The 25513-nt window shown below is 59.5% G+C and overlaps 2 protein-coding genes across 6 annotated transcripts in view; one reads left to right on the top strand and one right to left on the bottom strand.

Annotated features, from left to right (window-relative positions):
• Positions 1–15169, top strand: part of ADAMTS7 (ADAM metallopeptidase with thrombospondin type 1 motif 7) — a 40419-nt gene extending 25250 nt beyond the window's left edge. For 2 of the 3 annotated variants that reach the window (XM_032469098.1, XM_032469096.1), the window contains 16 exons: positions 170–314; positions 849–941; positions 1334–1479; positions 2797–2966; positions 3222–3355; positions 4281–4401; positions 5628–5872; positions 6137–6278; positions 6871–6997; positions 7421–7634; positions 7957–9357; positions 10385–10537; positions 11000–11173; positions 11255–11401; positions 12343–12505; positions 14774–15169. In XM_032469098.1, coding sequence (XP_032324989.1) covers positions 170–314; positions 849–941; positions 1334–1479; positions 2797–2966; positions 3222–3355; positions 4281–4401; positions 5628–5872; positions 6137–6278; positions 6871–6997; positions 7421–7634; positions 7957–9357; positions 10385–10537; positions 11000–11173; positions 11255–11401; positions 12343–12505; positions 14774–14931 — 3733 coding nt within the window. In that variant the 3' untranslated portion in view covers positions 14932–15169. Of the gene's footprint in view, positions 1–169; positions 315–848; positions 942–1333; positions 1480–2796; positions 2967–3221; positions 3356–4280; positions 4402–5627; positions 5873–6136; positions 6279–6870; positions 6998–7420; positions 7635–7956; positions 9358–10384; positions 10538–10999; positions 11174–11254; positions 11402–12342; positions 12506–14773 lie in introns of those variants that run through there. The other variant, XR_004315666.1, reaches the window with a different exon arrangement.
• A 2377-nt stretch (positions 15170–17546) lies between these two features.
• TBC1D2B (TBC1 domain family member 2B) overlaps positions 17547–25513 on the bottom strand; it is a 71717-nt gene continuing 63750 nt past the window's right edge. For 2 of the 3 annotated variants that reach the window (XM_032469099.1, XM_032469100.1), the window contains exons 12-13: positions 24766–24887; positions 17547–20943 (exon numbers count right to left, since the gene is read on the bottom strand). In XM_032469099.1, coding sequence (XP_032324990.1) covers positions 20748–20943; positions 24766–24887 — 318 coding nt within the window. In that variant the 3' untranslated portion in view covers positions 17547–20747. The remainder of the gene's footprint in view (positions 20944–24765; positions 24888–25513) is intronic. The other variant, XM_032469101.1, reaches the window with a different exon arrangement.

The raw sequence follows: 25513 nt of genomic DNA, 5'->3' as shown, positions 1-25513 counted from the left end.
GGCCTTTCACGCTAGCTTGGGTTAGAGAATAGGTCAGATGAGCAAGGAGGCTCGTGTTCTTTTGTAAGTTTAGGGCTTTAAGTCCCTTCCCACCTCCCCTGCCCTCCTGGCCAGGCTGAGGCCTCCCTGTTGGTTCCCCTCACTCCGTACTCCTGTCCCATCTCTGCAGCCGTGGGTGGGGCCTCTGCCTGGACGATTCTCCTGCCAAGGATGTCATCGACTTCCCCTCGGTGCCACCTGGCATCCTCTATGACGTGGGCCACCAGTGCCGCCTCCAGTACGGGGCCTACTCTGTCTTCTGTGATGACATGGACGTGAGTGTGGGGCACGTGTGGGCAGGGGAGAGTTGGAGAGCCCTCAGCTGCCTGCAGACCCCACCTGGCCTGTGCTTGGCCCACACGTGATGCCCATGAGACATAAAGTGGCCCATGGGAGAGGCCGCGGGGTTGGGTGGCCACAGACCCAGGTCGAATTCTGGGTGGACCATTTACCAACTGTGGGACTTTGGGCAAGCCCCTCACCTACTGGATCTGGATCGTAAGAGGTAAAAGGAAATCTACCACAGGGTCCTGGGGAGGATGGCCCAAAGCAATGGCCACAGGCATGTCAGGGACCCTGCAGCTTCCAACCAGAAGGATCAGCAGGCTGGGGACGCAAACCCAAGCCTTGGGGCCCAACCCAGGGTCCCCCACACCACCTGGTCAAAAGAAGACAAGAGGGGACCTCTGGGGGTTCCATCTATAGACCCCAACATGTGCCAGACCCAAAGAGGGGAATAGCGAGGGGGCAGGGCAGGCGGCGGTGCTGGGGAGGAGGTGAGGCTGTGGCCCTTGCCGTCCTCCTTGCAGAATGTCTGCCACACACTCTGGTGCTCCGTGGGGACCACCTGTCATTCCAAGCTGGATGCAGCTGTGGACGGTACCAGGTGTGGGGAGAGCAAGGTAGGGGCCCCGCAGTCCAGCTGTGGAGGGGGTGAGAGGTGAGCCTCCCTGCTGTGTTCGTGCCTGGGGTCGGCCTTGGCTCGCAGGCTTGCCCGTGCTCTTAGCAGACCCTCAGCGCCCTCTGGCCCGAGTGCCCATCTGCAGAATGGAGGCTTTGGGCCAGAGCTTGATTGGGTGATTCTTCAAGACACCTGCAGCCCAGAGAGCACGTGGGCTCTGTTTTATTCCTTGCTCGGCTCCACTGTGGGGTCTCGGTCTTGGGTGACTGGAAGGGGACTCCCGCACCCCTTAGGTCCTTCCCCTCTGGGTCTTCCTAGGCCTTCCACCCACCTCATTCTCACCAGAATGAGGAGCTTGGGGTGGGGTGGTGCTACCTTTGTCTGTCTCGATAGTGGTGTCTGAATGGGGAGTGCGTTCCTGTGGGCTTCCGGCCCGAGGCCGTGGACGGTGGCTGGTCTGGCTGGAGCGCCTGGTCCGTCTGCTCGCGGAGCTGCGGCGTGGGCGTGCAGAGCGCCGAGCGGCAGTGCACGCAACCTGTGTGAGTGTGGGGCCTGGGGCAGGTGGAGTCCAGCACCCTGAGCAGCCGATTGCCGGGACCCTGGCTTTGTCCCAGCCTCCCACTCTCAGAAGAGTCCCCATGGAAGCCAAGCCTGGAGTATTCAGACCCACCTTGGTCATTTCTAGGAGTGCCCCCAAGGCTGACTGAGTTGCCATTGCAGAGAGGGGGACACTAAGGCCCAGAGACTAGAGGGACTCCTCCGAGGCCACACAAGCTATGGCTGCAGGAGGGAGGCAAGAGAGGGCAGTGGCTAAGAGCTTAGACCCTTAACCTTAGATGGATCAGGGTTCAAATCCCCTCTCCACCCCTTCTCTGGGCCTCAATTTCCAGACAAAGTGTGTGGTGAGGCAACAGCAGTACCCATCCGGGAGTTGTCAAGGCTAAATGCAGTACGTGCAGGGAAAGCTGTCACCCTGCAGCTAGTCTGTAGCATGTGCTCAGTAAACAGAGCCACTTAGTGCTACACGTGGGTCCAAGACGAGACTGGAGGTAGCTGGGAGAATTGGTCAGCCTGGGAGGGTTGCTCTGTGACCTGGGGCGAGTGACTTCATCCCTCTGGGCCTCAGTTCCCCATCTAAGAGGGGTGATGTGAAGATTCAGGGAGATGCGGGGGCCAGCTGTGCGCTAGACTGAGGGGCCGCCCGGCACCTTTGGATGAGCCCCCTTCACTAGGCTTCCCTAAGGTGGGTGTGGGACTCAGAGCTGGGTCCTTCTAGGGCTGTGTGCTTGTGCCCCTCCCTGCCTCTCAGCCACCAGGTCTGAGCTGGGTTGGGGGCAGCTACCCAGATGGGGTGGGGTTGGGGTTCAGCCTCTACTCGGGGACAGACCTCTGGGCTGGGCCAGGCCTGGTGGGCTTCCTTTTGACCTGGGCTACCATCAGGAAAGCGTCTGCTGACATGTAGGCTGTCAGGACGCCGGGCTTCATGGGCTGGACACTTGGAGTAGCCCCTCTGGCGAGTGCCAGTCACGTCTGCAGCTTGGCCTAGCCTCTCAACAGCCCTCTGTAGAGGCAGCCCCTATCCCATTTGATAGATGAGGAAACCGAGGCCCAGAGGATGCAAAGACTTGGCCAAGGTCACGCAGCAGGCTGGGGGCAGAGCCCAGGCTTTCTGCTGTCACCTTCTCTGAGAGCCTTTCAAGCAGGGAGAATGTGTCTGGGCCAGAGGGTGGGCAGCAGGAATCTCCGGGTGCTAGGGATGCAGGCGGAGCTGCTCGCTCCGAGCACCTACTTCTGGATCCAGGTATGCGGTCACTGTCACCGCACACTGACTGCCCCCACCTCGGCCCTCCCCACAGGCCCAAATACAGGGGCAAATACTGCGTGGGCGAGCGGAAGCGCTTCCGCCTGTGCAACCTGCAGGCCTGCCCTACCGGCCGCCCCTCCTTCCGCCAAGTCCAGTGCAGCCACTTCGATGCTATGCTGTACAAGGGCCAGCTGCACACGTGGGTGCCTGTGGTCAATGACGGTGAGTCCGGCTGCCCATGGGGACACTAAGGTCCGGAGGGGTAGGGACTGGAGGGCCCAGGGTTGCCCAGGGATACAGCCACTGTCTGCCGGGGCTGCCGCTCCCCCTTAGCTCCCGTCTGCAGCCCTGCGGAGACTACCAGCCCGGCCGAGCCTCCGGCCTGCCGCTGATGCGTGTCGTGGAGGCGGTCTTCCCAGTGGCCTCCGTGACTCCTGCCTGGGTTGTCTCTCATGGCTCCTCTGCTCGGGCCCCCAGTGAACCCCTGCGAGCTGCACTGCCGGCCCTCGAATGAGTACTTTGCCGAGAAGCTGCGGGACGCTGTGGTCGACGGCACCCCGTGCTACCAGGGCCAGGCCAGCCGTGACCTCTGCATCAACGGCATCTGCAAGGTGTGTCTGGCTGGGAGGAGGTTCTCTGGCCTTGCCCACCCCAACCCTCTCCTCAGGCCACCCTCCCCAGGCTGTACCATGGGGCATCCCAGCTCTGCCAGTGAAGCTCTTTGGTCTTCCATCACCTCTCTGCAAAGCCCCCACCACTCCTCCTGGGGATGGAGCCCCCACACCATCGGGCGTTGCCCCCCAAGCCTCTCCACCACGGCCTTCCCTCTTCATCCCTGCTGGCTGCCCACGGCTTCTGAGTGCTGGCCTGCACCGGCCCAGCCCCAGCCCAGAAACCAGAGCTTGGGCGGTGGCTCAACCTGCTGGCTGGATGACACAGGCAGCGGCTCCTCTGTGATAGAGAGGAGACCGTCCCTGTATCCACGTCACAGGGTTGAATGCGGTCATCTAACAGGTCATCGTAGGGCCACGAGGGCTCAGGGCTGGGTAGGGAAAGCGTCAGTGTTCGCTGACAATGACTTCCAGCAGCAGTGGCGGCGGCGGCGGGTGCGGCCGCTCCCCCTGCCCGGATTCTCAGCCACTGTCTTTTCCTGCTCCTGGGAAGGGAAGCCCCTGGGTGTAGAGGCCTGGGCTCCTAGGAGGACCAGCAGGAGGCGCTAAGCCCGTGCCTTTGACATTGATTCCCTTTTTGGGGAGATTCCAGTCCGCACTGGTCAGGAGCCCAGTCTGTGCCAGCTCGCTGCCGCTGTGGCCTCTTAGAACACTTCTCCTGTCTCGTGTCTCATGAGATCTCACAACACACCTTCATGGTCCGAGTTCTCCCTGTTTCACACCTGAGGAAGCTGAGGCTCAGGGAGGTGGAGGGGTTTACCTGGGGTCAGAGGGCATGACTGTGGTGGTGCCCCCACTCCCCACCCCGGCAGGCCCCCGAGGCTGGGGCCCAGCACCAGGGGCCTCCCCTCCCCATATGTTGCAGAATGTGGGCTGTGACTTCGAGATTGACTCGGGTGCTGTCGAGGACCGCTGCGGCGTGTGTCATGGCAATGGCTCCACCTGTCACACCGTGAGCGGGACCTTCGAGGAGGCCGAGGGCCTGGGTATGGAGTGGGACTGCTGGTGGGGGGCAGCGTGCTCTTGACCTGTGGCCCTTCCTTGTCTCCCATGAGCCCCTGCCCGTGGCCACCACGGTCCTCACCTAGGCTAGAGATGGGAAGCAGGGAAGCTGCCTTGCTTTGCCCCGGATCCTGGCAGGAGCCGGGGCACCCAGGCCCAGGTGCAGAGACCTGCCCTCACAGGGAGTCCTCCTGCCTCAGGGATCCCAGGCTGGGCTATGAAGCTTCAGACACTCCCCCAGCTCCACTGTCTCACCTCAGGGCCTGTTTTGCACACATTGCTTAAGTGCCAACTGCGCTAGGTGAGGGAGATCTGGAGGTGAAGCGCTCACAGTCTGATCTTTTTTTGTAGCAGATGCAGTGGAGGGAGGCCCAGAGGGCTGTGAGAGCGCTGGGGAAGAGGTCCTGACCTGGAGAGGTCAGGGAAGACTTTCTGTAGGAGGTGGAAGTTGAGCTGAATCATAAAAGACTCAGGAGAGACAGGGAGAGGCATTATACTTGGAGGAAAGAGCTTGTGCCCAGCAAAGCCAGGAGGCGAGAAGAATCCTGCTCTGTCTAGGGACCTGTCTGTAAGGAAGGGGGCGCTGTCATGGGGCTTTGAAATCTAGGCCAGCAAGCTTAGATTTCATAATCCAGAGATGCACACAGTCCTGCGTGGTGGTTAAAACTCTGATCTGAGAGCTTGGTTCACATCCCAGCAGAACCCTCATGAAAGTTACTTAACCTCTCTGCCTCAGTTTCCTCATCTGTAAAATGGGGCTAACTGTAGTACCTATGTCACAGGGTCATTACATGTGTAAAGTCCTCAGGGTAATGCCACACACATGATGGGTGCCACTCAGTGAACAGAAACAGGCCGTGTAGGCATGAGGACGACAGGCCAGGGGAAAGGCCCCGTCAACTGGGTTTTTAGAAAGGTCGTGGTGGCCCAAGATAGGACATAGGCCCACCTTGTGCCAACACCAGCTAAGGTCTTGCAGAGAGGAGTGATGGGGCGTGGGTCACCCAGAGAGGAGTGACCAGGGCAGGATCTGAGGGGCCCTTCTGAGGCTTTGGTGACCTAGGACAGATCTAAGTGGGGAACTCAGAATCTTCAGTTAATGTGGGACCTTTGGCATCAGCAGGTGGGGGCAAGTGGAAAGAGAGGTGAGGGCAGGGCACAGCTACCTCTTATCTCTGTTCCCAACCTACCCACCACCCCTGGCCAATAGGTTACGTGGACGTGGGGCTGATCCCAGCTGGCGCTCGCGAGATCCACATTGAGGAGGTGGCCGAGGCCGCCAACTTCCTGGCCCTGCGCAGCGAGGACCCGGATAAGTACTTCCTCAACGGTGGGTGGACCATCCAGTGGAACGGGGACTACCAGGTGGCAGGCACCACCTTCACATACGCACGCACAGGCAACTGGGAGAACCTCACGTCCCCCGGTCCCACCGACGAGCCTGTCTGGATCCAGGTGACTGCTTCCCAGGGCCCAGGTAGGGGAGGAGCAGAGGTGGAGTCCGTGGGACCCTGCCCTATGGCAGGAGTGAGCCCCGCGGCAGTCACGGAGCCCGGTCCTACTGTTGGCACCTCTGCCTCTGTTTCCTCATCTCTAAAATGGCCCCATGGTCCAAGAGGTGGCTGGGGTCAGTCCTTTAGGGTGGTTACCCTGGGCAGCAGGTCCTAGGCGGAGGAAGAGGACACCTTGTGCTCACAGGGCCCTATCCACCTGCCCCAGCTCCTGTTTCAGGAGAGCAACCCTGGGGTGCGCTACGAGTACACCATCCACAGGGAGGCAGATGGCCACGGCCAGATCCAGCCGCCTGAGTTCTCCTGGCACTATGGGCCCTGGACCAAGTGCACAGTCACCTGTGGCACAGGTAAGGCGAGGGTTGGGCACAGCTGCTGCCCAGCAGGGCCTTTGTCTCTGGGCAGCAGTGCACGGCTTCAGCCTCTGGTTCATTGCTTATTTGCTGGGCCACTATGAGCTTGGAATGCTGCTTCTGGGCCTCAGTTTCCCCATCTATAAAATGGGGCCAGCAATAGCCCCGCCTTGTATGTGGCGGTGGCGTGAGGCCGTGGTTGGGTTTGGCACTAGTTGCCAAATCGTGGCTGAGCCTGCACATCTGTGGCCGCGTGTTGTCCTCACACCCGGGCTTCATGACAGGTATTATTGTTACACCCAATTACAGATGAAGACACTGAGGTTCAGAGAGGCCAAGGGAGCAGCCCAGTACCTCCCGGCTAGGACCCTGTGGTCCTACTGAACCTCCACACTGGGCTGCCTCTCTCAGGCTGGGGTGATGGCCAGGAGGACAATGAGGAGAGGGCAGCAGGGCCTGCCTTCATCCTGACAGGCAGTGAGGCCCGGTTCTGGAAGGGTTCTGAGCAGAGTGGGTCTTTGGGTGCAGGAAGGCTTGGGCAGGAGCACCCTGGGTGCCAGGCCTAGGCTAAACCCCCGTGGCCTCCCAGGCATGCAGAGACAAAGCGTGCACTGCACTGAACGGCAGGCGGGGCCTGTGGATGAGAGACACTGTGACCCCCTGGGCCGGCCGGATGACCGCCAGAGGAAGTGCAGCGAGGAGCCCTGCCCAGCCCGGTGAGCTTCGCCCCCCTGCCCCTACTGCTGCTCCCACCGGGTGCCTGGTTCCTAGCTGTCCCTCATCTGGGGTCCCTGAGAGAAGCAGAAGGAGCTGGGCCCTTGGCCTCTCTTCCCAAGGCTGAAGCCTCAGCCCCTGGTTGCTGCCAACCTCAGCCTGGGCCTGGGATCCCCCTCGGCAGCCAGCACCAGCCAGGGGCATCCCTGTTCACTTGTGTTTGGGTCCCTGGATGTGGACACAGGCCTCAGGTCTTGCCCAGGTACCCCAGGGGTGAATGTGGCAGGAGCAAAGGGGGCTATGCCCTGTCACTGGGCTTTGGGGGCCGGAGATCATCCCCTGGGCTTAGACCTGACCCTGACTGAACCGTGAGTGCCTGGGAGTCCCTCGGCCCCACGCTGATGCCACCCGCATGCTCCCCACAGGTGGTGGGCAGGTGAGTGGCAGCCGTGCTCCAGCTCCTGTGGCCCTGGGGGACTCTCCCGCCGGGCTGTGCTCTGCATCCGCAGTGTGGGGCTGGACGAACAGAGCGCCCTGGAGCTGCCTGCCTGTGAGCACCTGCCCCGGCCCTCTGCTGAAACCCCTTGCAATCGTGATGTGCCCTGTCCAGCCACCTGGGCCGTGGGGAACTGGTCTCGGGTGAGCATCAGAATGGGAGGAGGCCTGTCCCTGGTTCTCCCATTGGTCTTGGGCTACAGGGAGGCAGACAGCCTTCAGGGAGCCCTTACTGCTAGGCACCATGGTGGGAGGGAGGCTGGGGCATTCTAAGTCCAGCCCCGCCCCAAACCCCAAACCTTGGGCTAGGATGTTCTAGTGAGCCACAGCCACATGCCATGGTCTCTGGTCAGGGCCAGAGGGGACTGGCCGAGGCCCCGCACGCTGACACTGAGCTGTGGGCAAGGTGCCTTGCTGGGCCCCAGCTTCTCCTGGCCTGAGTCCCTCACCCGGGCCTTCCCTTCAGTGCTCGGTGACGTGTGGGCCAGGCACTCAGCACCGGAGCATCCTCTGCACCAATGACACTGGTGTCCCCTGCGATGAAGCCCAGAGGCCAACAAGCGAGGCCACCTGCCTTCTGCCCCCCTGCCCATGGGCCCTGGACACGCTGGGCCCTGAAGGCTCAGGCAGCGGCTCCTCCAGCCATGAACTCTTCAATGAGATCGATTTCATCCCCCGCCGCCTGGCCCCACGCCCTCCACCTGCCTCCTCACCCAAGCCGGCTGGCATGGGCAATGCCATCGGGGAGGAGGACCCCGAGCTGGGCCTGCCGGGGCCTGTGTTCGTTGATGACTTCTACTATGACTACAATTTCATTAACTTCCACGAGGACCTGTCCTACGGGCCCTTCGAGGAGCCCAACACAGACCTGGCGGGCACAGGGGATTGGATGCCCCCACCTCCGAGCAGTCCTGCTGAGCCCTCCATGGGCATTCCCATGCCTGCCACAGAGCCTCCTGGGACTAAGGAGGAGGGGGCGCTGGGAGATTGGTCCCCTGCCCCTCAGCCCACCCAGACTGGCCATTCCACACCCCCACCCTCGGAGCAGACCCCTGGGAACCCCTGGGCCAACTTCTTATCTGAGGATGAGGCCCCCATTGGAGCCCCAGACCTTGGGCTGCCCAGCTTGCCCTGGCCCCCGACTTCAGTCGGCATGGAGACGCCTGCTGCCCCTGGGGACCAAAATAAGTTCCTGGGAGGGGAGGACAGCCAGAGCCAGCCACCCCCTCCCTGGTGGGAGAGGACCAATGAGGTTTCCGAGGACAACGAGGAAGCCTTAGGCCGCAGAGCGCCTCACCTCCCCCAAAGACCCAGCCCCACGTCGCCTGCTGGGTCCACCATCAGCCCCACCCACCCCTCTCCTAGTCCCGACCCCATAGAGCTGTGGACAAGCAGGACTGTGGCCTGGGAACCAGCTCTGGAGGGCAGCCTGGTGCCTGTGGACGGTGAGCTGTGGCCCACAGTGGGGGGCGCTCCTCCCCCTCCTCCTTCCACAGCCGCTCTGCCAGACACTCGGGGCATGGACAGCCCCCTGGAGCCGGGGACTCCCACCCTTTCAACCCCAGGACTGGCTCCTCAGGACCTGCAGACCCTGGCAGTGCCGGGAACTTTCCTTCTGGGGGCCCCAATCAACCTAGGGCACACGCCTTGGGTGACCACCCTGAGCCCGGGCCCCTTGGGCCAGCCTGGGTCCCCGAGTCCTGAGGCACCCCCACGCCCTGTGTGGCTGTCCACACCAGCCGAGGACAATCCAGCCAACAGCAGCAGAGCCCCTGGGCCTCCAGACCCCAGATTGGCCGAGGAAGGGCCCCCCGCAAACCTGCCGCCTGCCAAGAATGCCAGTTGGGAAGTGGGAAACTGGAGCAAGGCAAGTGGTGCGGGTGGGGGTGGTTGGGAGGGGGTCGGGCGGCTGGGGGTCCAGCAGGACCTCGCTGACTCAGACGCATCTGAAAATGAGCAGAGCGGTATACAGGCCTTGTCTGTCCTGCCTCCCGGGGGGATGGGGATTCTGGGGTTTGGAAACTGACAGCCCGTGGTGGGTGGAGGCTCTGAGGTGGGAGGAGCGTGGTCCCGCTCAGTCATACTGTCCTCATGTGCTCCTCGGGCCAGGCTGCCCCATCGGGCCTCAGCCTCTCTTCTGAGCAATAGGGTAGAGCCAGGGGCCTGGGTCCCTGGAGTCCCCGAAGGCCCTTCCTGAGTAGCACAGGGGGCCACCGGGGAGCCAGGGCAGGCGCAGATGAGGGGCAGCCAGGAACAACGGCCCTTTCGTTCTCTGGCTTGAGTGCTCCCAGGGACAGGGAGCTTACTCCAAATAGCTGTGTCAGGGAAGGGCCCCCTCCATGCCCCCCAGGCCCGGCCCCGCCCAGCAAGGCCCACCAGGGTTAGCCAAGGCTCCAGCAGGTGCAGCTCAGTTCTTGCCACCTGGCTCTCCCCTCAGTGGCCCCACCTGCTTTGTCAGGGGCCTGTGAGGATCTGAACTGCGTGGAAAGATGCTGGCCTGTGCCCCCCATCCCCACCCCAGCATCTCCATGTTGTCTCTGTTGGGGAAGTGAACTGCTTCTGTTCAGATCCCTAGTTTTGGTGCGGGAGGTTCAGGCTGAGGCCCAGTGAGAAACCCTTCCCAAGTGATCCTGGGAAGCAGTAAGCCTTGTCAGGACAGCTGGGCCACCTCACCTGTGTCTCTTGTGAGTAGGGACAGCTGATTGCTAGAGGAGTTGATTTTTCATCCTCATGGTCCCCTTGGGAGGTGGGTAGAGGAGCCCATTTTGCAGATGAGGAAATGAGGCACTGACTCCACTGAGGTCCCACCCACCTTGATGAGCAGTCCTCTCACGGTGGGCCTGGAAGGTGTAGGCATCTGCCCACCCTCATGGCCCGTGACCCCCTGCCCCCAGTGCTCCACCACCTGCGGCCTGGGTGCCGTCTGGAGGCCCGTGCGCTGCAGCTCCGGCCGGGAGGAGGACTGCGCCCCCGCTGGCCGGCCCCAGCCCGCCCGCCGCTGCCACCTGCGGCCCTGTGCTGCCTGGCACACGGGTAACTGGAGTAAGGTGCGTGAGGACCGAGGAGGCGGGCAGCCTCGGGGCACGGGCGGAGCCCCGGGGCCCACGGCTGGTGTTTGGGGTCAGCCACAGCCACCAGTGGGGGTCGGGACAGGCTCCGTGCTGCACATCTTTGTACTGTAATTTCTGTCTCTTTCGAATCGTTTCATCTTTGTGTGGTTCGGCCTGCCCCAAGCCCCCTCTCTTGTTGGCTGTATCCTTTCCTCTGTTCTTTCCATTGCCCTCCGGCTTTCACTTTCTCCTTTGTTCTTCTTTCTCCATCTGTCCCATCCTGGGGCGGCCCCTGGCCATGCTGCCCGAGGCTCATCAGCCATGGCCTCTCCTGGGACTCTGAAGGGACTGGCCCTGGGCGGGGGGTGGTCCAGTGCTTGCCCGGTCACACTCCTCACGGGTCCTGCATGTGCACGCGCGTGGGGCGCTGTGTCCACAAACACGACCCTCGGCTTCCAGTGCTCCCGCAGCTGTGGCGGCGGTTCCTCCGTGCGGGACGTGCAGTGTGTGGACACACGGGACCTCCGGCCCCTGCGGCCCTTCCACTGCCAGCCGGGGCCTCCCAAGCCGCCCGCCCGCCGGCCCTGCGGGGCCCAGCCCTGCCTCAGCTGGTACATCTCTTCCTGGAGGGAGGTGAGGCCTGGGGAACTGGGATGGGAGTGGGGTTGTCCTCAGACCCTGGCAGTGCCCAGACCCCTTTCCCTGCCCTCACAGTGCTCCGAGGCCTGCGGCGGGGGTGAGCAGCAGCGTCTGGTGACCTGTCCAGAGCCCGGCCTCTGCGAGGAGGCACTGAGACCCAACAGCACGCGGCCCTGCAACACCCACCCCTGTACGCAGTGGGTGGTGGGGCCCTGGGGCCAGGTGAGCAAGCAGGCGTTGGGGAGGACCAGTGCTCAGTGGGCACCAATCAGTCCTTCGTTCACATTAAGGAGTTCACTGTGTCCCGTGCACCAGGATCTCTGCGGTCCTGCAGATACAGTGGTGGCCAGACGAGGTCCCCACCCTGCTGAAGCTTAGGCCTCCCAGGGAGACAGACTGAAAAAAACAGACATGCGCTGTGATGTCAGGGAAGGCCTTCTGAGGAGGGAGACCTCAGGGTCTTTAGAGTGAGACCCACAGGAGTCAGTGATGTGGAGAGGCATACAGGGAACAGCAAGTGCAAAGTCCTGGGGCAGAAGTGACAGACTCGGGGTGTCCAGGGGACTAAGCAAATGCCAGACTGGCAGGAGGGGTATGGGAGTGGCCAGTGTGGCCTCAGGTGAGCAGGACACCTTCCTGCCAGGCCTGCTTGTCCCCCTGGCTGCTGAGGGACCCTGGGCAGGTTGCTACGGCTTGCTGGCCTCTGTCTTGTCTGTAAAATGAGGTTGTGGGGATTCAGTGAGGTCACAATGAGAACTTAGCCCAGGGCCTGGCACAAAGTTGGCACAGATTAAGTCTATTTTTAGAGCTTTATAAAAACACCAGACCCCACCTGATGAGAACAAAATCTGGCTCAGGACGATGGGCCCTGCTCAGGAAGCTCCCCCCGCCATCCCTTCCGCTGCCCACAGGCTGCAGCAGGTCCTCCAGCCCCGGAGCCCCTGCCCAGGCCGCTCAGGCCCCCTCGGCCCCTCTGCTCCGCAGGCGCATCTCGCGCCAGTGAACACCTAGTGGCCTTGGGGCCGACCTTCTGAGGAGGCATGAGAGGTGGGCCTGGGAGTGAGGAGCTCGGCTTCCTGGCCAAGGCAGCGGCTGCCCCCATCCCCCGATGCCCCCTGCAGGGCTGGCTAAGGGGATGCTCACCCCTCCCCTGCTCCCCGCAGTGCTCAGCCCCCTGTGGTGGTGGTGTCCAGCGGCGCCTGGTCAAGTGCGTCAACACCCAGACCGGGCTGCCCGAGGAAGACAGCGACCAGTGCGACCACGAGGCCTGGCCTGAGAGCTCCCGGCCGTGTGGGGCCCAGGACTGTGAGCTCACCGAGCCGCCACGTGAGTGCCCCACCTGGCTCTCTGCTGGGGGTGGGGGGCGGTAGTGGGAGATGGAGAATCAGCAAACCATGGCCCCCACAGCACTGGCTGATGGAGTGGGTGCCTCGCAAAAGCTGAGGCTGTGCTGGGGTCATGGCCAAGGAGGGGTCCAGCCCTGCAGTCATCCTCAGGCAGCTGTCTCTATTCAAGGGAGGAGTTGGGGTAGCTGCCTTGGCCCCCAGGCTGCTGTGTGACCTTGGCCAAGCTCTTTTTCCCTCTGGGTCTCAGCTACTCCCTCCCCGACACCCTGAGTGAGGCCAGGTATGTCCCTGAGACAGGCCTGGGTGAGCCCCTATCCCCGGCTCTCGCCTGTCCATTTCCTGGCCAGAGGAGCACTGCCCAGAGTGAGCAATGGAACTGCAGGAGGGGCTTCCCTCCTGGGGTCCTGCAGGCTCCTAGCAGCTGGACACACAAACACATACTCACTTCCTTCCTGCAGCCCAGCCACCCCCAGCAGTGCTGAGCACAGGAAACTACGGCCCTGGAGTCACACCTGGCCTCCCCTCTCCAGCTGGGTGGCCTTGGGCTCCATTTCCTTGTCTGGGCCTCCGCTCATGGATAAAAGGACAGACCACCTCCATCCTCACAATGAGGTCTCAGGGTGAAGGGCGCAGGAGGTGCTCAGGGAAGCTGGGCTTCTCCCTTTTCCTCGTGACCACGGTCATGCCCCTTGGTGAGGTCAAGAAGAGTGCCTAGAGCTGCCTGCCTGTGACAGTCGAGAGAACCCAGCAGCTCTTCTGCCTATCAGCGGTCTGAGTCCTGCCTTAAGGACAGAGTCCCCTTAGCACAGAATCCTTGGCCCTCAACTGGCATTCAGGGCCTCCAGGGACCTGCCCCAATCTGCCTTCCATGCCAGCGGCTCGCTCCTTGGCAGCCCTTGGCCAGCCCCAGACCAGCCACTGCCCTGCCTTGCTGCCCGTGCCATGGGCAAGGATGGTCTTCTTGCCCCAAATCCCATTACCTCGAGGCCCAATAGAAATGCCACCCACCCCGATGCCCTGCCCTTGGCATTCATCCAGCAAGCACCTCAGTACCTCCTGCAGGCCAGCCAAGGATGCTGAGACCCAGGAGTCCCCAGGATGTTTTGATGATCTGTGGGGTTATGTGGCAGGACGTTTGGAAAGCCTGGAAACTCCACGGTGTGTGGTCACCGCAGTGAGGCAGCTGACATAGCACAGCCACATCCGTTCTCCTGTGGAGGTGGGGGCTATTGGCAGAGGAGGGAACTGGGGCCCCCTGAGAGACCAGGAAACTTGCCTGAGGTCACACAGTGGGAACAGATGTGTAGGTCAGAGCTCTGCCCAGAGCGGGGGTGGAAGAGCCCGCCACCTGCCTCGTGCCCTCTGCCAGGCCCCAGGGGTGTCCCAGGGCCAGGGCTGCCAGCTGCCTTCCAGCTTCTCCTCCCCTGGGATGTCTGCTGCAGTGAGCAAAGCTAGGCGGCAGCTGGGGGCTGTCGGAGGCAGCGGGAGCAAGGCCAGGAGGTTGGAAGCAAGCCGCTTCCCAAAATAGCTCCGATAAGCACAGGACAGGAGGGCCTGCCAAGCCTCAGCCCCGGACAAGCACAGCCTGCAGCGTCCCTGCGTCCCTCCTCGGGAGCCCTGGGTTCTGCCGCCAGGCTGTGTGGCTCCAGTCATACCTGCTCTCTCTGGGCCTCAATACTTGGCCTGGCTGACAGGACTCTGTTCTGGTGTGTGACCTGGAAGCTGAGGCTGAGTACAGGTTCAGGGAGGCCTGGCAGGACAGGTGCATTTGATCAGAGGGAGGTGGCAGGGCTGGACGGCGGAGGTCACTATAAGTGGCAAGAGGTACCTGGGACTAAAACTGTATGCCTGGACCTGTCGTGTCACCCAGAGTCAGCAGGCATGGAGATGGGTGGCAGGTACCTTGGCTTCTCGTGAGCACGTGAGGTGGTCAGGGCTGGAGCGTCAGAGCCCTTCCTGAGGAAACCTGAGTCCAGCAGTGCCAGGTCTCCAGTTCTGGGGGTGGGGGCCTGGGCCAGGGGCAGGTGGGCCAGGACAACAGCTGGGGTTCTGTGACGGAGGCCCAGGGAACCTCCAGAAACAGGAGGCTGGTGCTCTGGGGGTGGCTGCAGGTCTCCTTAAGGCTGTTGGGGGCAAAGAGATGGCGCAGATGAAATCTCTGGGAAGACCCTCCACCCTGGGTGCAGGCAGGAAGAGGGGGTTGGTTCCCCGTGTCCCCCGGGTCCTGACCCGCTCCCTCCACCTCCAGGCTGCGAGCGCGACCGCCTGTCCTTCGGTTTCTGCGAGACGCTGCGCCTCCTGGGCCGCTGCCAGCTGCCCACCGTCCGCACCCAGTGCTGCCGCTCCTGTCCCCCTCCCGGCCATGGCGCCCCCTCCCGCGGCCATCAGCGGGTCGCCCGCCGCTGACCCGCGCCCGGCCCTGGCCGGCCAGGACGCACAGACAGACCGACGCACGGACCTCAGCGCCCACCCGGGGCTGCGATGGAGCCCCGCCCCTCGTGCCCTAATGGTGCTAACCTCGCCCCCGCCAGCGGCAGGCTGGGGACCTCTCCCCCTGAGAAAAGGTATTTTTTTATTCTAAGTTTGTGTAACATTATTATTATTATTATTATACATAAACGAACATCTGCTGTTTCTAAGTGCAGCTTGGCTTCCTCTTGGATTGAGGGAATTTCAAGTCTGAAACTCCACCTCCGCCGCAGCGGACAGCACCTTTCACCTGCTCCTCTGGGAGGTCCGCGGGGGCGCGAGGAGCAAACGAGTGCACGCAGAGGACAACCCACTAGGCAGGAAGGCCGAGGGAGTCAGGGCGGAGGACAGCTTCCTGCAGGAGGTGTGTGCAGGGCCTCACAGGGCTGGATAACCCATGTAGGGAAGGTTTTCTAGGCACCAGGTACAGCTTGGCAGAGGCCCACGTGGTGGTGGTCCCCTACTCACGATCCTTCCACACCCCTTCCTTCATGTCATCCCCCAGCCCTTTGTCCCACATCCCCACTCTGGGGTCTTCAGAGACCTATGTTTCCCAGGGATTGAGCCACACCTCCTTAAGGAGCAAGGCCCACCCTGTCACCAGCAGGGACTATTCCCTGGAGTGATGGTGATGGGGTCTGGGAACCCCACAGGCACATGCCTGGACCTCTGCTTCATCTGCTAACTCATTTGCACTAAGGGGGTGGAGTGGGTAGCACCATCTGGGCTTTGTAAACCCCTGGGGTTGGTGCCCACCCCAGGAGGGTGATGGGGGTGGAGGGAGAAGCAGACTGGCCAGCCACACCCTTCTCAGCCCCCACCTGTCCCTTCCTTTCATCTTCTCTGTGCTCATGGCTGGGGCCGGGCAGGCTGACTCCTTCCTCACTGCCAATCCCAGGTGCTGGCTCTTGCTATGTTGACCTGTGGTCCCGCTACCTAGCACCTGCCCACCATGGCCCCTCCCTGCCTGCCAAACCTAGTTCCATGGAGTCAGACTTGAACTCACCAGGGAGCAGATGGGCGTGAGGTGCTTTGAAGTGTGTCCTGGGCCCTGGCGAGGGGTGGGGAGGCTGGGGAAGGCCAGACACTGTCTCCAGGACGTGACCTGTGCAGGCCCCAGCCCTTACCTCTAGCCATGGCCTTGGACTTGATGGTTTTACAACCTGCTCACAAGTCCTACTCCTGGAAGGGGTTTGTCCCCCTTCTCCAAACGGGGGAACACCACTCAGTTCTGTTCTACGGTGGATGCCATTCACAGACTGTGATATGAATGGTGGCCCTGGAGCTGTGTACATCTTGGTCTGAAGGCACTTGCCCTGGGCCACATGGCCACTGGTGGCTTGGTGTGTATGTTGGAAGCAAGTGGAGGGGACAATGAAAATCACTCCATGGGGAATTGAGAGCGAGAAACAGTATAGAGGGCTGAAGCAATCAGCAAGTGTCTATCCTAGGACTGGCCGGCTGCTCTAGTGGTTAGGGTGCTGGGGTGCCCAGCTCTCCAACTTCCTGTTCTCTACACTCTGTAGGGATCAAGTAAGTACCCCATTTTCAGATGAGGAGTCCAAGGGCATATGCCCTGACCATGCAGGCCTCAAGCTCCCATCTCCTGCTCGGAGATTTGGGCCACCCCCAGCAGCTGACCCCTCTGACCAGGGAGGAAGACGGCTCTGAGCAGGCCCCACGGTAGCTGTGCACAAAGAGCCGTCTGGGGCTTGCGTGAGTCCAGGCATCACTACACCGTCTGAGGGTGGAGGGGTGTCAGCCTTGCTTCCTGTCTGTGTTTGCAGCAGCCCAGTTGGCCCAAGGAGGCCCTGGGGACCCACGACTTGAGTAATGGTTTCCCAAGGCTTTCCACTGTCGCAAGGGCAACCCTTTACAAGGGACAGGGAGCAGGGCCTCTGCTTACAGCACACACACTGACTCAGAGACTGAGCAGGGGCTAGCACTGGGGTCCCAGTCCCAGCTGTGCCACTGCTGTTGTGCTGTGTGACCTCAGGAAACCCCAGGCTCATTGAATCCGTGTCCCAGGAGGAGACAGGCTCACCAGCTCCTCGCCTGCTGTCTGGGAATCCTCACTGGAGCCCCCACCACCGCCGGAAGACATTTAGTCTTAATCATTCTCGTGTGTTTTTCCAACGATGAGGGTGAGGGGAGTGGTGTCCGCAGTGGCAGCTGGGCCTGAGCTGTGAGCCGGAGCAGGAGGCAAACAACCCATGACTCAGGCAGGGCACGTCATCGCTGGGGGAAGGAGGGGTGCCTGCCACCCTGTGGCTGGGGGCTGCTCCGGACACAGGGAACTCCAGCTCCTGGCTCCTGGCCCACCCCAGGGCCCCCAGCCCTCACCTGCAGGCTGGCTGTGGCTTCAAGGACCTCCTAGGGCTACCACTGCTGACAAGGGCATTCTGTCCCACTCGCCCCATGGCAAGCCAAGGACAGGGACCCAGAAGTACCCAGCTGGAAGGCTGAGATGCTCCCATAAGTCCTGCCCCACCATCCAAGCCCTTAGGGCTGAGTCCTGTCACAAGTAACTAGAACTTCCTTTCAAGCCAGAATGTTATACAGATTAGTAGTTTATTTTGCCTTTTAGTATGACAATTCCACAACTTAAATGAAGAGAAGCACAGAAGCCGCTGTGACACAGAAGGAAAGAGTCACTTGGCAACACCCCGAGGCCTCCAGTGCCGGCCTCCGGCCTCCCGCCCACCGGTGAGGGCGGCCGGCGGCGGGCCCAGCTGCCCAGAACACGTGCAGGAAGGCAGCGCCGGGCACGGCGAGGCGGAGGGATTTGTGCAACAATATAAACACTTAGTTAAAAAAGAAAAAGGACTGGCTGTTTGCCTGGAGTACTTCCTCTATCGATATAATGTAGCTGAAACCAGAATTGTTCCCAGAAATCCAGTCTTGCTGCTGTCAGACAGCTGTCAGCACGACGACAAGTAGCCCCGAGGCCACCTGGGGTAAGAAGCAGGCCCATGCATACAGATGGCAGGGCAGTGATGGTCAAGGTCAAAGAGGGCACAGAAGTGAAGAGTAGTTCCAGAGGCTCAGGTTTACATAAATACAACAGAGTCGCACACACAGAAGGACTTGTTATATAAAATAGATGTACATATCTAAAAAACCTTGATAAAAATAGCCTATAAAAATATAAACTGTAGTGAAAATATACAAAAGTATTAACAAATGTTCAACCCATAAAAAACAAAACCCCACCAACATGAAAGCTGGCCGTTCCCACCTGGCATGAGGAGGGCAGCTCTCCTGGCCGTGGTGTGTGCGTTTGGGAAGCAGACTGGAGGCTGCCCCGCCCCCAGGGCCTCCAGCGTCAGCCCAAGGCCCATCCTGCAGGGGCCCCAGGCTGGGTGCGGAGGCAGCACCTGTCAGAAGGGCCCTCCCCGTGGGAGCCACTGGGGGAGGCACCGGAGGGTTCAGAGCTGCTCTTTCCTCAGCGGCACAAGAGAGGGGAAGTGCTGGCTCAAAATAGTGAGTGGGACCAGACCCTACAGTTGTGGAGGGAGGAGGAGGCTCCGTCCTGTCCCCAGCCTGGAGTCAGGCCAAGCGTTCCCTTTCCCACCCTCCAGACACCCAGAGAGGGGAACCTCCAAGGAAGTGTCCCCAGTCCAGCTCCTCCACGATCTCTCTGCTCTCCGACGCCCACCACCTGGCCACTGGTAACACACTGCCACTCAGAGAATGGCCCACGCCATGGGCTGTGGATACACAGGCCTCCTGGGCCCAATTCAGGTGCTTTTAAGATGAGTCTTTTCAAGGCAAAACAGACACAACAAGCCCATTCCTAAAGGCAGCATTTTAGGCCCCCAGGATGTAGCAGTTCCAGGGGGAAACCCACTTGGAATCTAAAGCCTCAAGGAAGCTGGAGCTGATCCAGGGGCCCCAGCCCCATTCCTGCTGCACCGCCTGGGTTGTGGACCCCGTCAGCTGACAGCAGATGTGGAAAGTGGGGGGCGGGGAGGTGGGCTCCAGCAGCCCCACTGGTCCTGCGGAGTCTGCAGGGCTGTGAGGCCGCAACAGCTGCCTTGCAGGGACCTAGCTCACAGGCAGCTTCCTGAAGAAGGCAGACCTCAAACAGCCGCTCCCAAAGACCAGAAAAGAGAAAACATATTTCTGATACCTGAAAAGAGACGAAGGCTTTTGGCTACATACTAGAGACAGCTCCCTCTACACGGTGAAAAATCAAATTAACCAACTTAACCAAAGACAAAAGCCGAGCTCAGTCCGGTCTGCTGAAATGCCATCCTAGCTAGGATCCTGCCAGAAGGTTGACAGTAATGAACAGAAAAACCAGGCTTACGGAAAAAAGCACTTTTTCAAATTATACTGCTTCAATAGTCTGAGTGTGTTTAATAATAGCTATCAACTAAGGATTATTTCCAATTTTTTCCAGGTAGTGTAAAAAATCCGCTTAAAATTGTTTCCTTCCATACTTGAGTAATACTGTCCAGGAAACATCTCTCACATCTACACATCAGCGATGGTCCACAGGGTGATTAAGCAAAAACCATGTTCCTTGCGCAGAGCCTCTTTCCAGGCCTTCAAAAAGACCGGGCCTTCTAAGACCCAGAACTCCCTGGGCATCCTGACACACTGAGAGCAACGGTGACCCCGCAGGGAGGACCGCTGCCCAGAACAGGGAAGCTTCTGTGTGGCAGTGGGGAGGGGACAGGTCTGGGAGGGCTCAAAGCTCTGACCCCAGGCAAAGGCACTTCCAGCTCCAGGCCCTGGCAGCCAGGCTCCTGGCCGCCCCAGCAGGCAGAGGAGACCAGGGGCACTGGCTGCTCCCGAGAAGCCATGGTTTCCGGCTGTCCGACAGCCCTCACTCTGCAGCTGCACCGCTGCCTTGCAAAGCACCCCCAGAAAAGCTGCCTCTATCCCCTCTACCAAGGCCTGCCCAGGGGTGGGCCTGCTTTGTAGGATGCTGATCCAGTTTCCTTGGACTCCCATCCACACATGCAGAACCTTGGCCAATTCTCATTTGGAAATAACTTTGCACAGAACCTCACGGAGCCGCGCAGGCAGAGGAGTGAGTGTGGGATATCTGGAGAGGCAGGCTCTCCCCAAGCAGGTTGGGAGCCACAGTTTGAAAGACTGCATGAAAGGGCAAAAGCTATTCCAGAAATGGGGCACAGCCAGCAGCTTGATGCCACCAGCAGAAGGTCTGTGGCCTTTCTATAGGCTGTTTCTTAACAAGGGATGTGCTTACTTTTGTAAGGAAATTCCTTTTTCCCACACCAACCTTATGCTGCCCAAAGCAGTCAGACTCTGGCCTGGGCGTATCTGAAGCACAGTGGGCGTCCTCCACGGCAGCTGTTCAAAAGATGCCCACGACTGCCCACACGGACAGGAGACACCACGTGGGGAGAGGGCCCATGTAAGGTTTTCTAAGTGCAATGACACCAACACAACCAACAGATGCTGTAAACAGGTTCCTGAAAATAGCCACCTGTAAGCCTGGTGATGCACCGATCAGGCAGAAAGCATGATGGGATACGAGTAACCAAATGCCACGGCACGAAGATGGCTATAAACAGATCAGACCCCCACCCCGAGTGGAAAAGAGAAAGTGCAGAGTGGCTTCGGACATCTGCCCAGCAGACTCCCGGAGGCCATGCAGGTTACATTCTGGCTCTGAAGCAAGCAGAGACTTCTCTGCAGTTCACCCTTTGGCACACTTTGGTTGTGAAGGCAAGAAGAGCAGCGTCAGGGGGCAGGGGTGGGGACGGGGTGGGTGGCATTCAGGTGTCCTCCTCCTCATCACTGACCAGCTCACCCTTGTCGGGGCTGGTGTCCCGTTCACGCAGGAAGTCCTCCCGGATGGCCTCCAGCTCTGTCAGCTCCAGCCGGACCTTCTCCAAGTGGTAGGTGCGCCGGTTCCGGATCTGTCGCAGGGGGAATGGGTTCAGGTCTCCAAAGGAGATACTGATCAGCTTCCTGGCCGGACACAGGACAGAGACAGAGCATCAGCAGGGCTCAGGCAAGCGCTCACGCACAGCCCTCGCTCCGGCTGAGCCCACAGGCCTGCAGGTGCCGGGCTGAGGGCCGGATGCAGGTATGTCCTTCGGAGGCCAGTCCTCATGTAGGGGCTGCAGGGGCAGGCCCTGAACAACGGCCTGGATTCAGACCCAGCTCTATCGAGCACTCTGCTGTGTGATATGGAACAGCTTAAGTCACCACCTTTCCGCCTCCAATTCCACTTCTGTATATTGAGGTAAGAGCAGGGCCGCCTCCGAGGCACTGGGTTACTTGACTTGCCACCCAGGAGCACTTGCTCAGTGGTGGTGGGGGGGCATGTGCCTCTGAGGCCTTGGAACCAGCACGTGGCCTGGCACGGGGAGTGCTCAGGAAGACTGACGGGGGATGAACAGAAGTACGGATACCCGAGCCAACTTGGTGGAAACTGTTAGACCCAGTTGGGTGTCGACACACAGTATATGGAGAAATGTGCAGTTTATGGGTTTTGTACTATCCCCAGGTCAAGGCACCCACCTACAATAAACATTTAAAAATCATGGTAACTTGCCCCTAACAACTGGCCAGCAGTTTAATTAACATAGAACTAAAAAGTGCTGAGGCCTGACTATGGACTTGCAGCGCTAATCACGTGGGCCACAGCTGTCTCTGGTTCCTCCTACACTAAGGCCACCACCCCTTCCTCTGCAGGCCCCAGCAGCAGGGACCAAAGGCTCAATACACTTACAAACCCCAGGGGAGGCTGTGATGAAACAGAAATGTCACAGGGACCTCCTCCCCATCTGTCAGAAAGCAAAGCATTTGCTCCTGCGACTCCTCAGTCGCTTGGGCTACTGGTCTGTAAGGTGTACTCTGCAAAGAACACACACGCCCTCAGCATTCCTTCCTCTCATAGTTTTAAACGTGGAGTCGTCAGACAGGCCTCACCCCAAACAGAGGATGCTCCTGCAGTGAAGTAAAGGGCCAGAAAGGCAGGCTTTAAAAGCCGAGCTCCCCAGAGCGTGTTCTAGGGCTCGTGAGCAGGAGGCCCGAGCACAGCCATCACTCAGGGGGCGTCTCTGTGGAACAAAATGCTGCCTGGGGACCAGCCCCTTTTCTCTGACAGCTGTTAGTCACAGGCCACATACACCTGAAACCTAAGTGTCCAAGCTCTTCTCTATGACGAAGCACTGAATTACCATGATGTTGTTGACTGCTTCCTTCGGGCAGGCTCTGCTGACCGAGGCCCGTCAGCCCAGGATACACACTGCCTCCGCCTCGGGCCTGGGAGGTCCAGCCAAGAGATGCCTGTGGCCAGTCAAGGTGCCCTGTGGCCAGCTGAGTTCAGAAGACAGTGCTTGGCACATTCAAGATTCCCAGGAGTCCTGATTCAGAGACCAATCTAATCCTATTTCACCCACATCCACTGACCACATCTGACTCAGAATCCTCTGCCTCCTTCTTTGCAGAACCAATCAATGTGCTGCAGAATTGATGCTCCTTGGAACCGCTAGTCTGGGGAGCTCATTAAAATACTGGGGCCCCAGTCCAGAGGTGGAGCCAGGGCATCGCAGTCCGAACAACACCCACAGGTGGTCCTGCTGCCTCCAGTGGGCCTTGACTTCCTCCCGTAAACTGACGGGGAAGCTGCCTGGGAGCCACTCACCAGGTGGCGCTGCAGGAGCACGCAGGACTGCCTGCGGCCCAGCTCTGCTGGTGACTGGAGAGGATGCTCGCCCGCCTCCCCTCGAATCTGTGCCCCTCGGCAGCTCTGACAGTCCACACAAAACTGTCAGGGGCCTCCACACGCATCAGCTGTCAGAGTGAAGTTCACTTCAAGCCGTTCTTATCCTCCTGAACCAGTGTGAGTTACTGGACTCTCTCAAGGGTCACACCAGGACAGAATCAACCTTTCACAGGCAAACATTCTTCTTGGAGACCCTACTATTACTGATACAGTAATGAGCCTGAAGATATCTTAAAAATCCACTTCCCCAGCCAAGGCTCCTGACCACAGTGGTGACTTGTAAGGAGGCCAGGTATGGCCTCACCAGCACCTCCTCCCAGGTGGCCTGGTAGTTCTCTCTCACTCCAGAGAACCATGGGGCGTGGCATCTCAATGTGGTCCTCACTCCCCTCTCTCGGGCCCCACGAGCTCTCCTGCCCTAAGACCCCTGCAGCACCAGGGCCCTGGAGCTCCCCCTGGCTGACTAGAGGTCTGGATGTGGCCCAAATGCTTCTCACTTCATCAGCCAAGATGAGGAGCCCTCCCTGTCAAGTGAGCATGAAGGGGGGCAACTGGTGTTTGTCAGGTAGGTTGTGATCCACCAGTGGATCGAGGAATCAATTTAGTGAGTCACGTTGGGCATTTTAAACATGCAATATGCAGTGTAACTGAAAACAGCAGAGTGTACGGCACAGATTTTTAGCATAAAATGCAAATATTTCAACACACAAATTCCTTTGTTTCAGTTATACATGCTCCAGTATGTGGCCTGTATTGTGAGATAAAATGTTCTTATGATGGGTGGCGGTCAACAGTTTGAAAAACATTAATAAGCTCCAAATGTTTCTCAGCAAGAGGACACCTGTGGTTTTCACAAGGCACACGAGGCTGACGCAGGAATCCACTCCCTGCAGGAAAGGCGGCTCACAGCACCTCGGCACAGCAAATGTTAGTGCTGCCTCACTGATTCAGAGGGAAGCATCACTGTCCTTGCCCGACCAGCAGCAAGGCCATAGAAACCCCCCTGGACAACGCGGTCTCAGCTGTCAGGCCAAGAGGCAGCCGCCAACAGTGGTCCTGGGGACACATGGACAATGAAGGGCCCACAGCAGGCAGTAACTGTGTGGCTGGGGAGCGGGGGGCAATACGACCCCTGAACACTCGGCTGCCCGGGCCAGAAAGCCAGGGGTCTTCCAAGTTCAAATTCCTCCTCCACTCTCCTCAGTCTGCCCCCTCTTTTCTATCTCTGGAGGCACCTCACTGCAGGCTGCCACCTCTCACCCAGACACCCCGGTCTCCTGCTGCCAGTCTTGCTCCAACCTGACGTGGCTTTCTTGTGTTTAACCCTGCAGGGACCTCCCACCACTCTTGAAGCCCAAAGTCTTGGGCAGAATCTACAAGGGTCTTGACAGTCCAGCTCTGCCCTGGCCTGGCCTCCATCCTTGTCATGCCGGCCCCACCCTGGCTGTGCCCCTCCAGCAGCTCCCGGAACATGCTGTGCTCCCACGTCTGCACGTAGCTCCTGAAGTTCCCTCTGCCCAGGATGCGTGCTCCGTGCCGCCCCTGCCCAGCCCACTCCCCCAGCCTTTCTCCTGTACTTGCCCCACCCCTGGGCATCCTCCACCACAGCTCTGAGCATATCATGCTGTAGCAATTCCCCACAAGTTCTTCAAGGACAGGGCCCGTTCCTCAATGCCTGGCAGAGGGCCTGGCAGAGGGCTTGCCACATGGTTAATACTCATAAATAAATACATAGATAAACAAACAAATAAATAAAACAAACTCATAAATAAATAAAGTGCCTATTAGACAAATAAGAATGTTGCTTTGGTTGCTGGGACTTATGTTTGTTGGATGAAGGACAAAAGCATCCTTCACCTTAGTTCCTCCCTAGTCTCTGGAGGCCACCAGCTGCTCCCGCTCCTCTCCCCCTTGTCCCTGGAAGGAAGCGCCCTCTCTCACTGCTGCACACCTGGGAGGGCTCTGGGTTGCAGCTAGCCGGGACAAGCTGTTCTCAAGGAGGCAGAGGTCAGGATTCCTGCTCTCCTTGACATCTGGGAATTCCAGCAAGGACTCACCTAGCGTCAAGGATAGTGCGAGTGAAGTAGCGGAGATACTTGAATATGGACATCGAATCCTGCAATTTCAGGATCTCCTCTTCCTTGTATTTAAAAAGTGCCAGGGCGAAGCGGAAGATAACCTATGGAAAGGACAGGGAAATCGGTAAGGAGAGAAGCCCTATGGCTCTAGGCGCCAGCTCCAGGGGTGCACAGGCCTCCAGGGCCTGGGGAGCAGCCTGCACGGCCTGCCCCGGGCAGACGCTGGACCTCAGATGCAGTTTACACTGGCGCCTTTCTTATAGAGAAACGTTTTCAACTCTCCGGTGGTTTTCAACAACACTTCAGCCCAAACCAAAATTTTCTTGATGGAGGAGAACTTCTGTTGAATCCTTCCACATTCAGCTCACATTTCTAGCCAATAATTATACAGAACCAAAAATAATTTTCAAATGAAATCAAAACCAGTGTCCTCTGCTCTGACTCTGAAACTCTTAAATGCTCCACCTCCAGACACATTTTTTATCTCAGCTACTTGAAACGAGGGTCTGTCTGAGTTACTGACTTCTGAATATGGTGGAAGAAAATAAAGTTTTTTTTTTTACTGATTTGTTTTTGGGGGTACTGTTTTGAGGCCAGAGGGAATGGACTCCTGGTGGTCCTGCAAGTTCAAGCAGTTTTGAAACAAACTGCTTTGCCTGCATCTAAGGGCGTCTGGCTGGCCTGCCTCGATCTGCACCTTCTCTTATTTAGAAAGCAGTGTTTACAG

Source organism: Camelus ferus, chromosome 27, assembly GCF_009834535.1.
Source record: "Camelus ferus isolate YT-003-E chromosome 27, BCGSAC_Cfer_1.0, whole genome shotgun sequence".
NCBI lineage: Eukaryota > Metazoa > Chordata > Mammalia > Artiodactyla > Camelidae > Camelus > Camelus ferus.
The sequence above is the reverse complement of the archived record's forward strand: the minus strand, read 5'-3'. Positions and strand labels throughout refer to the sequence as shown.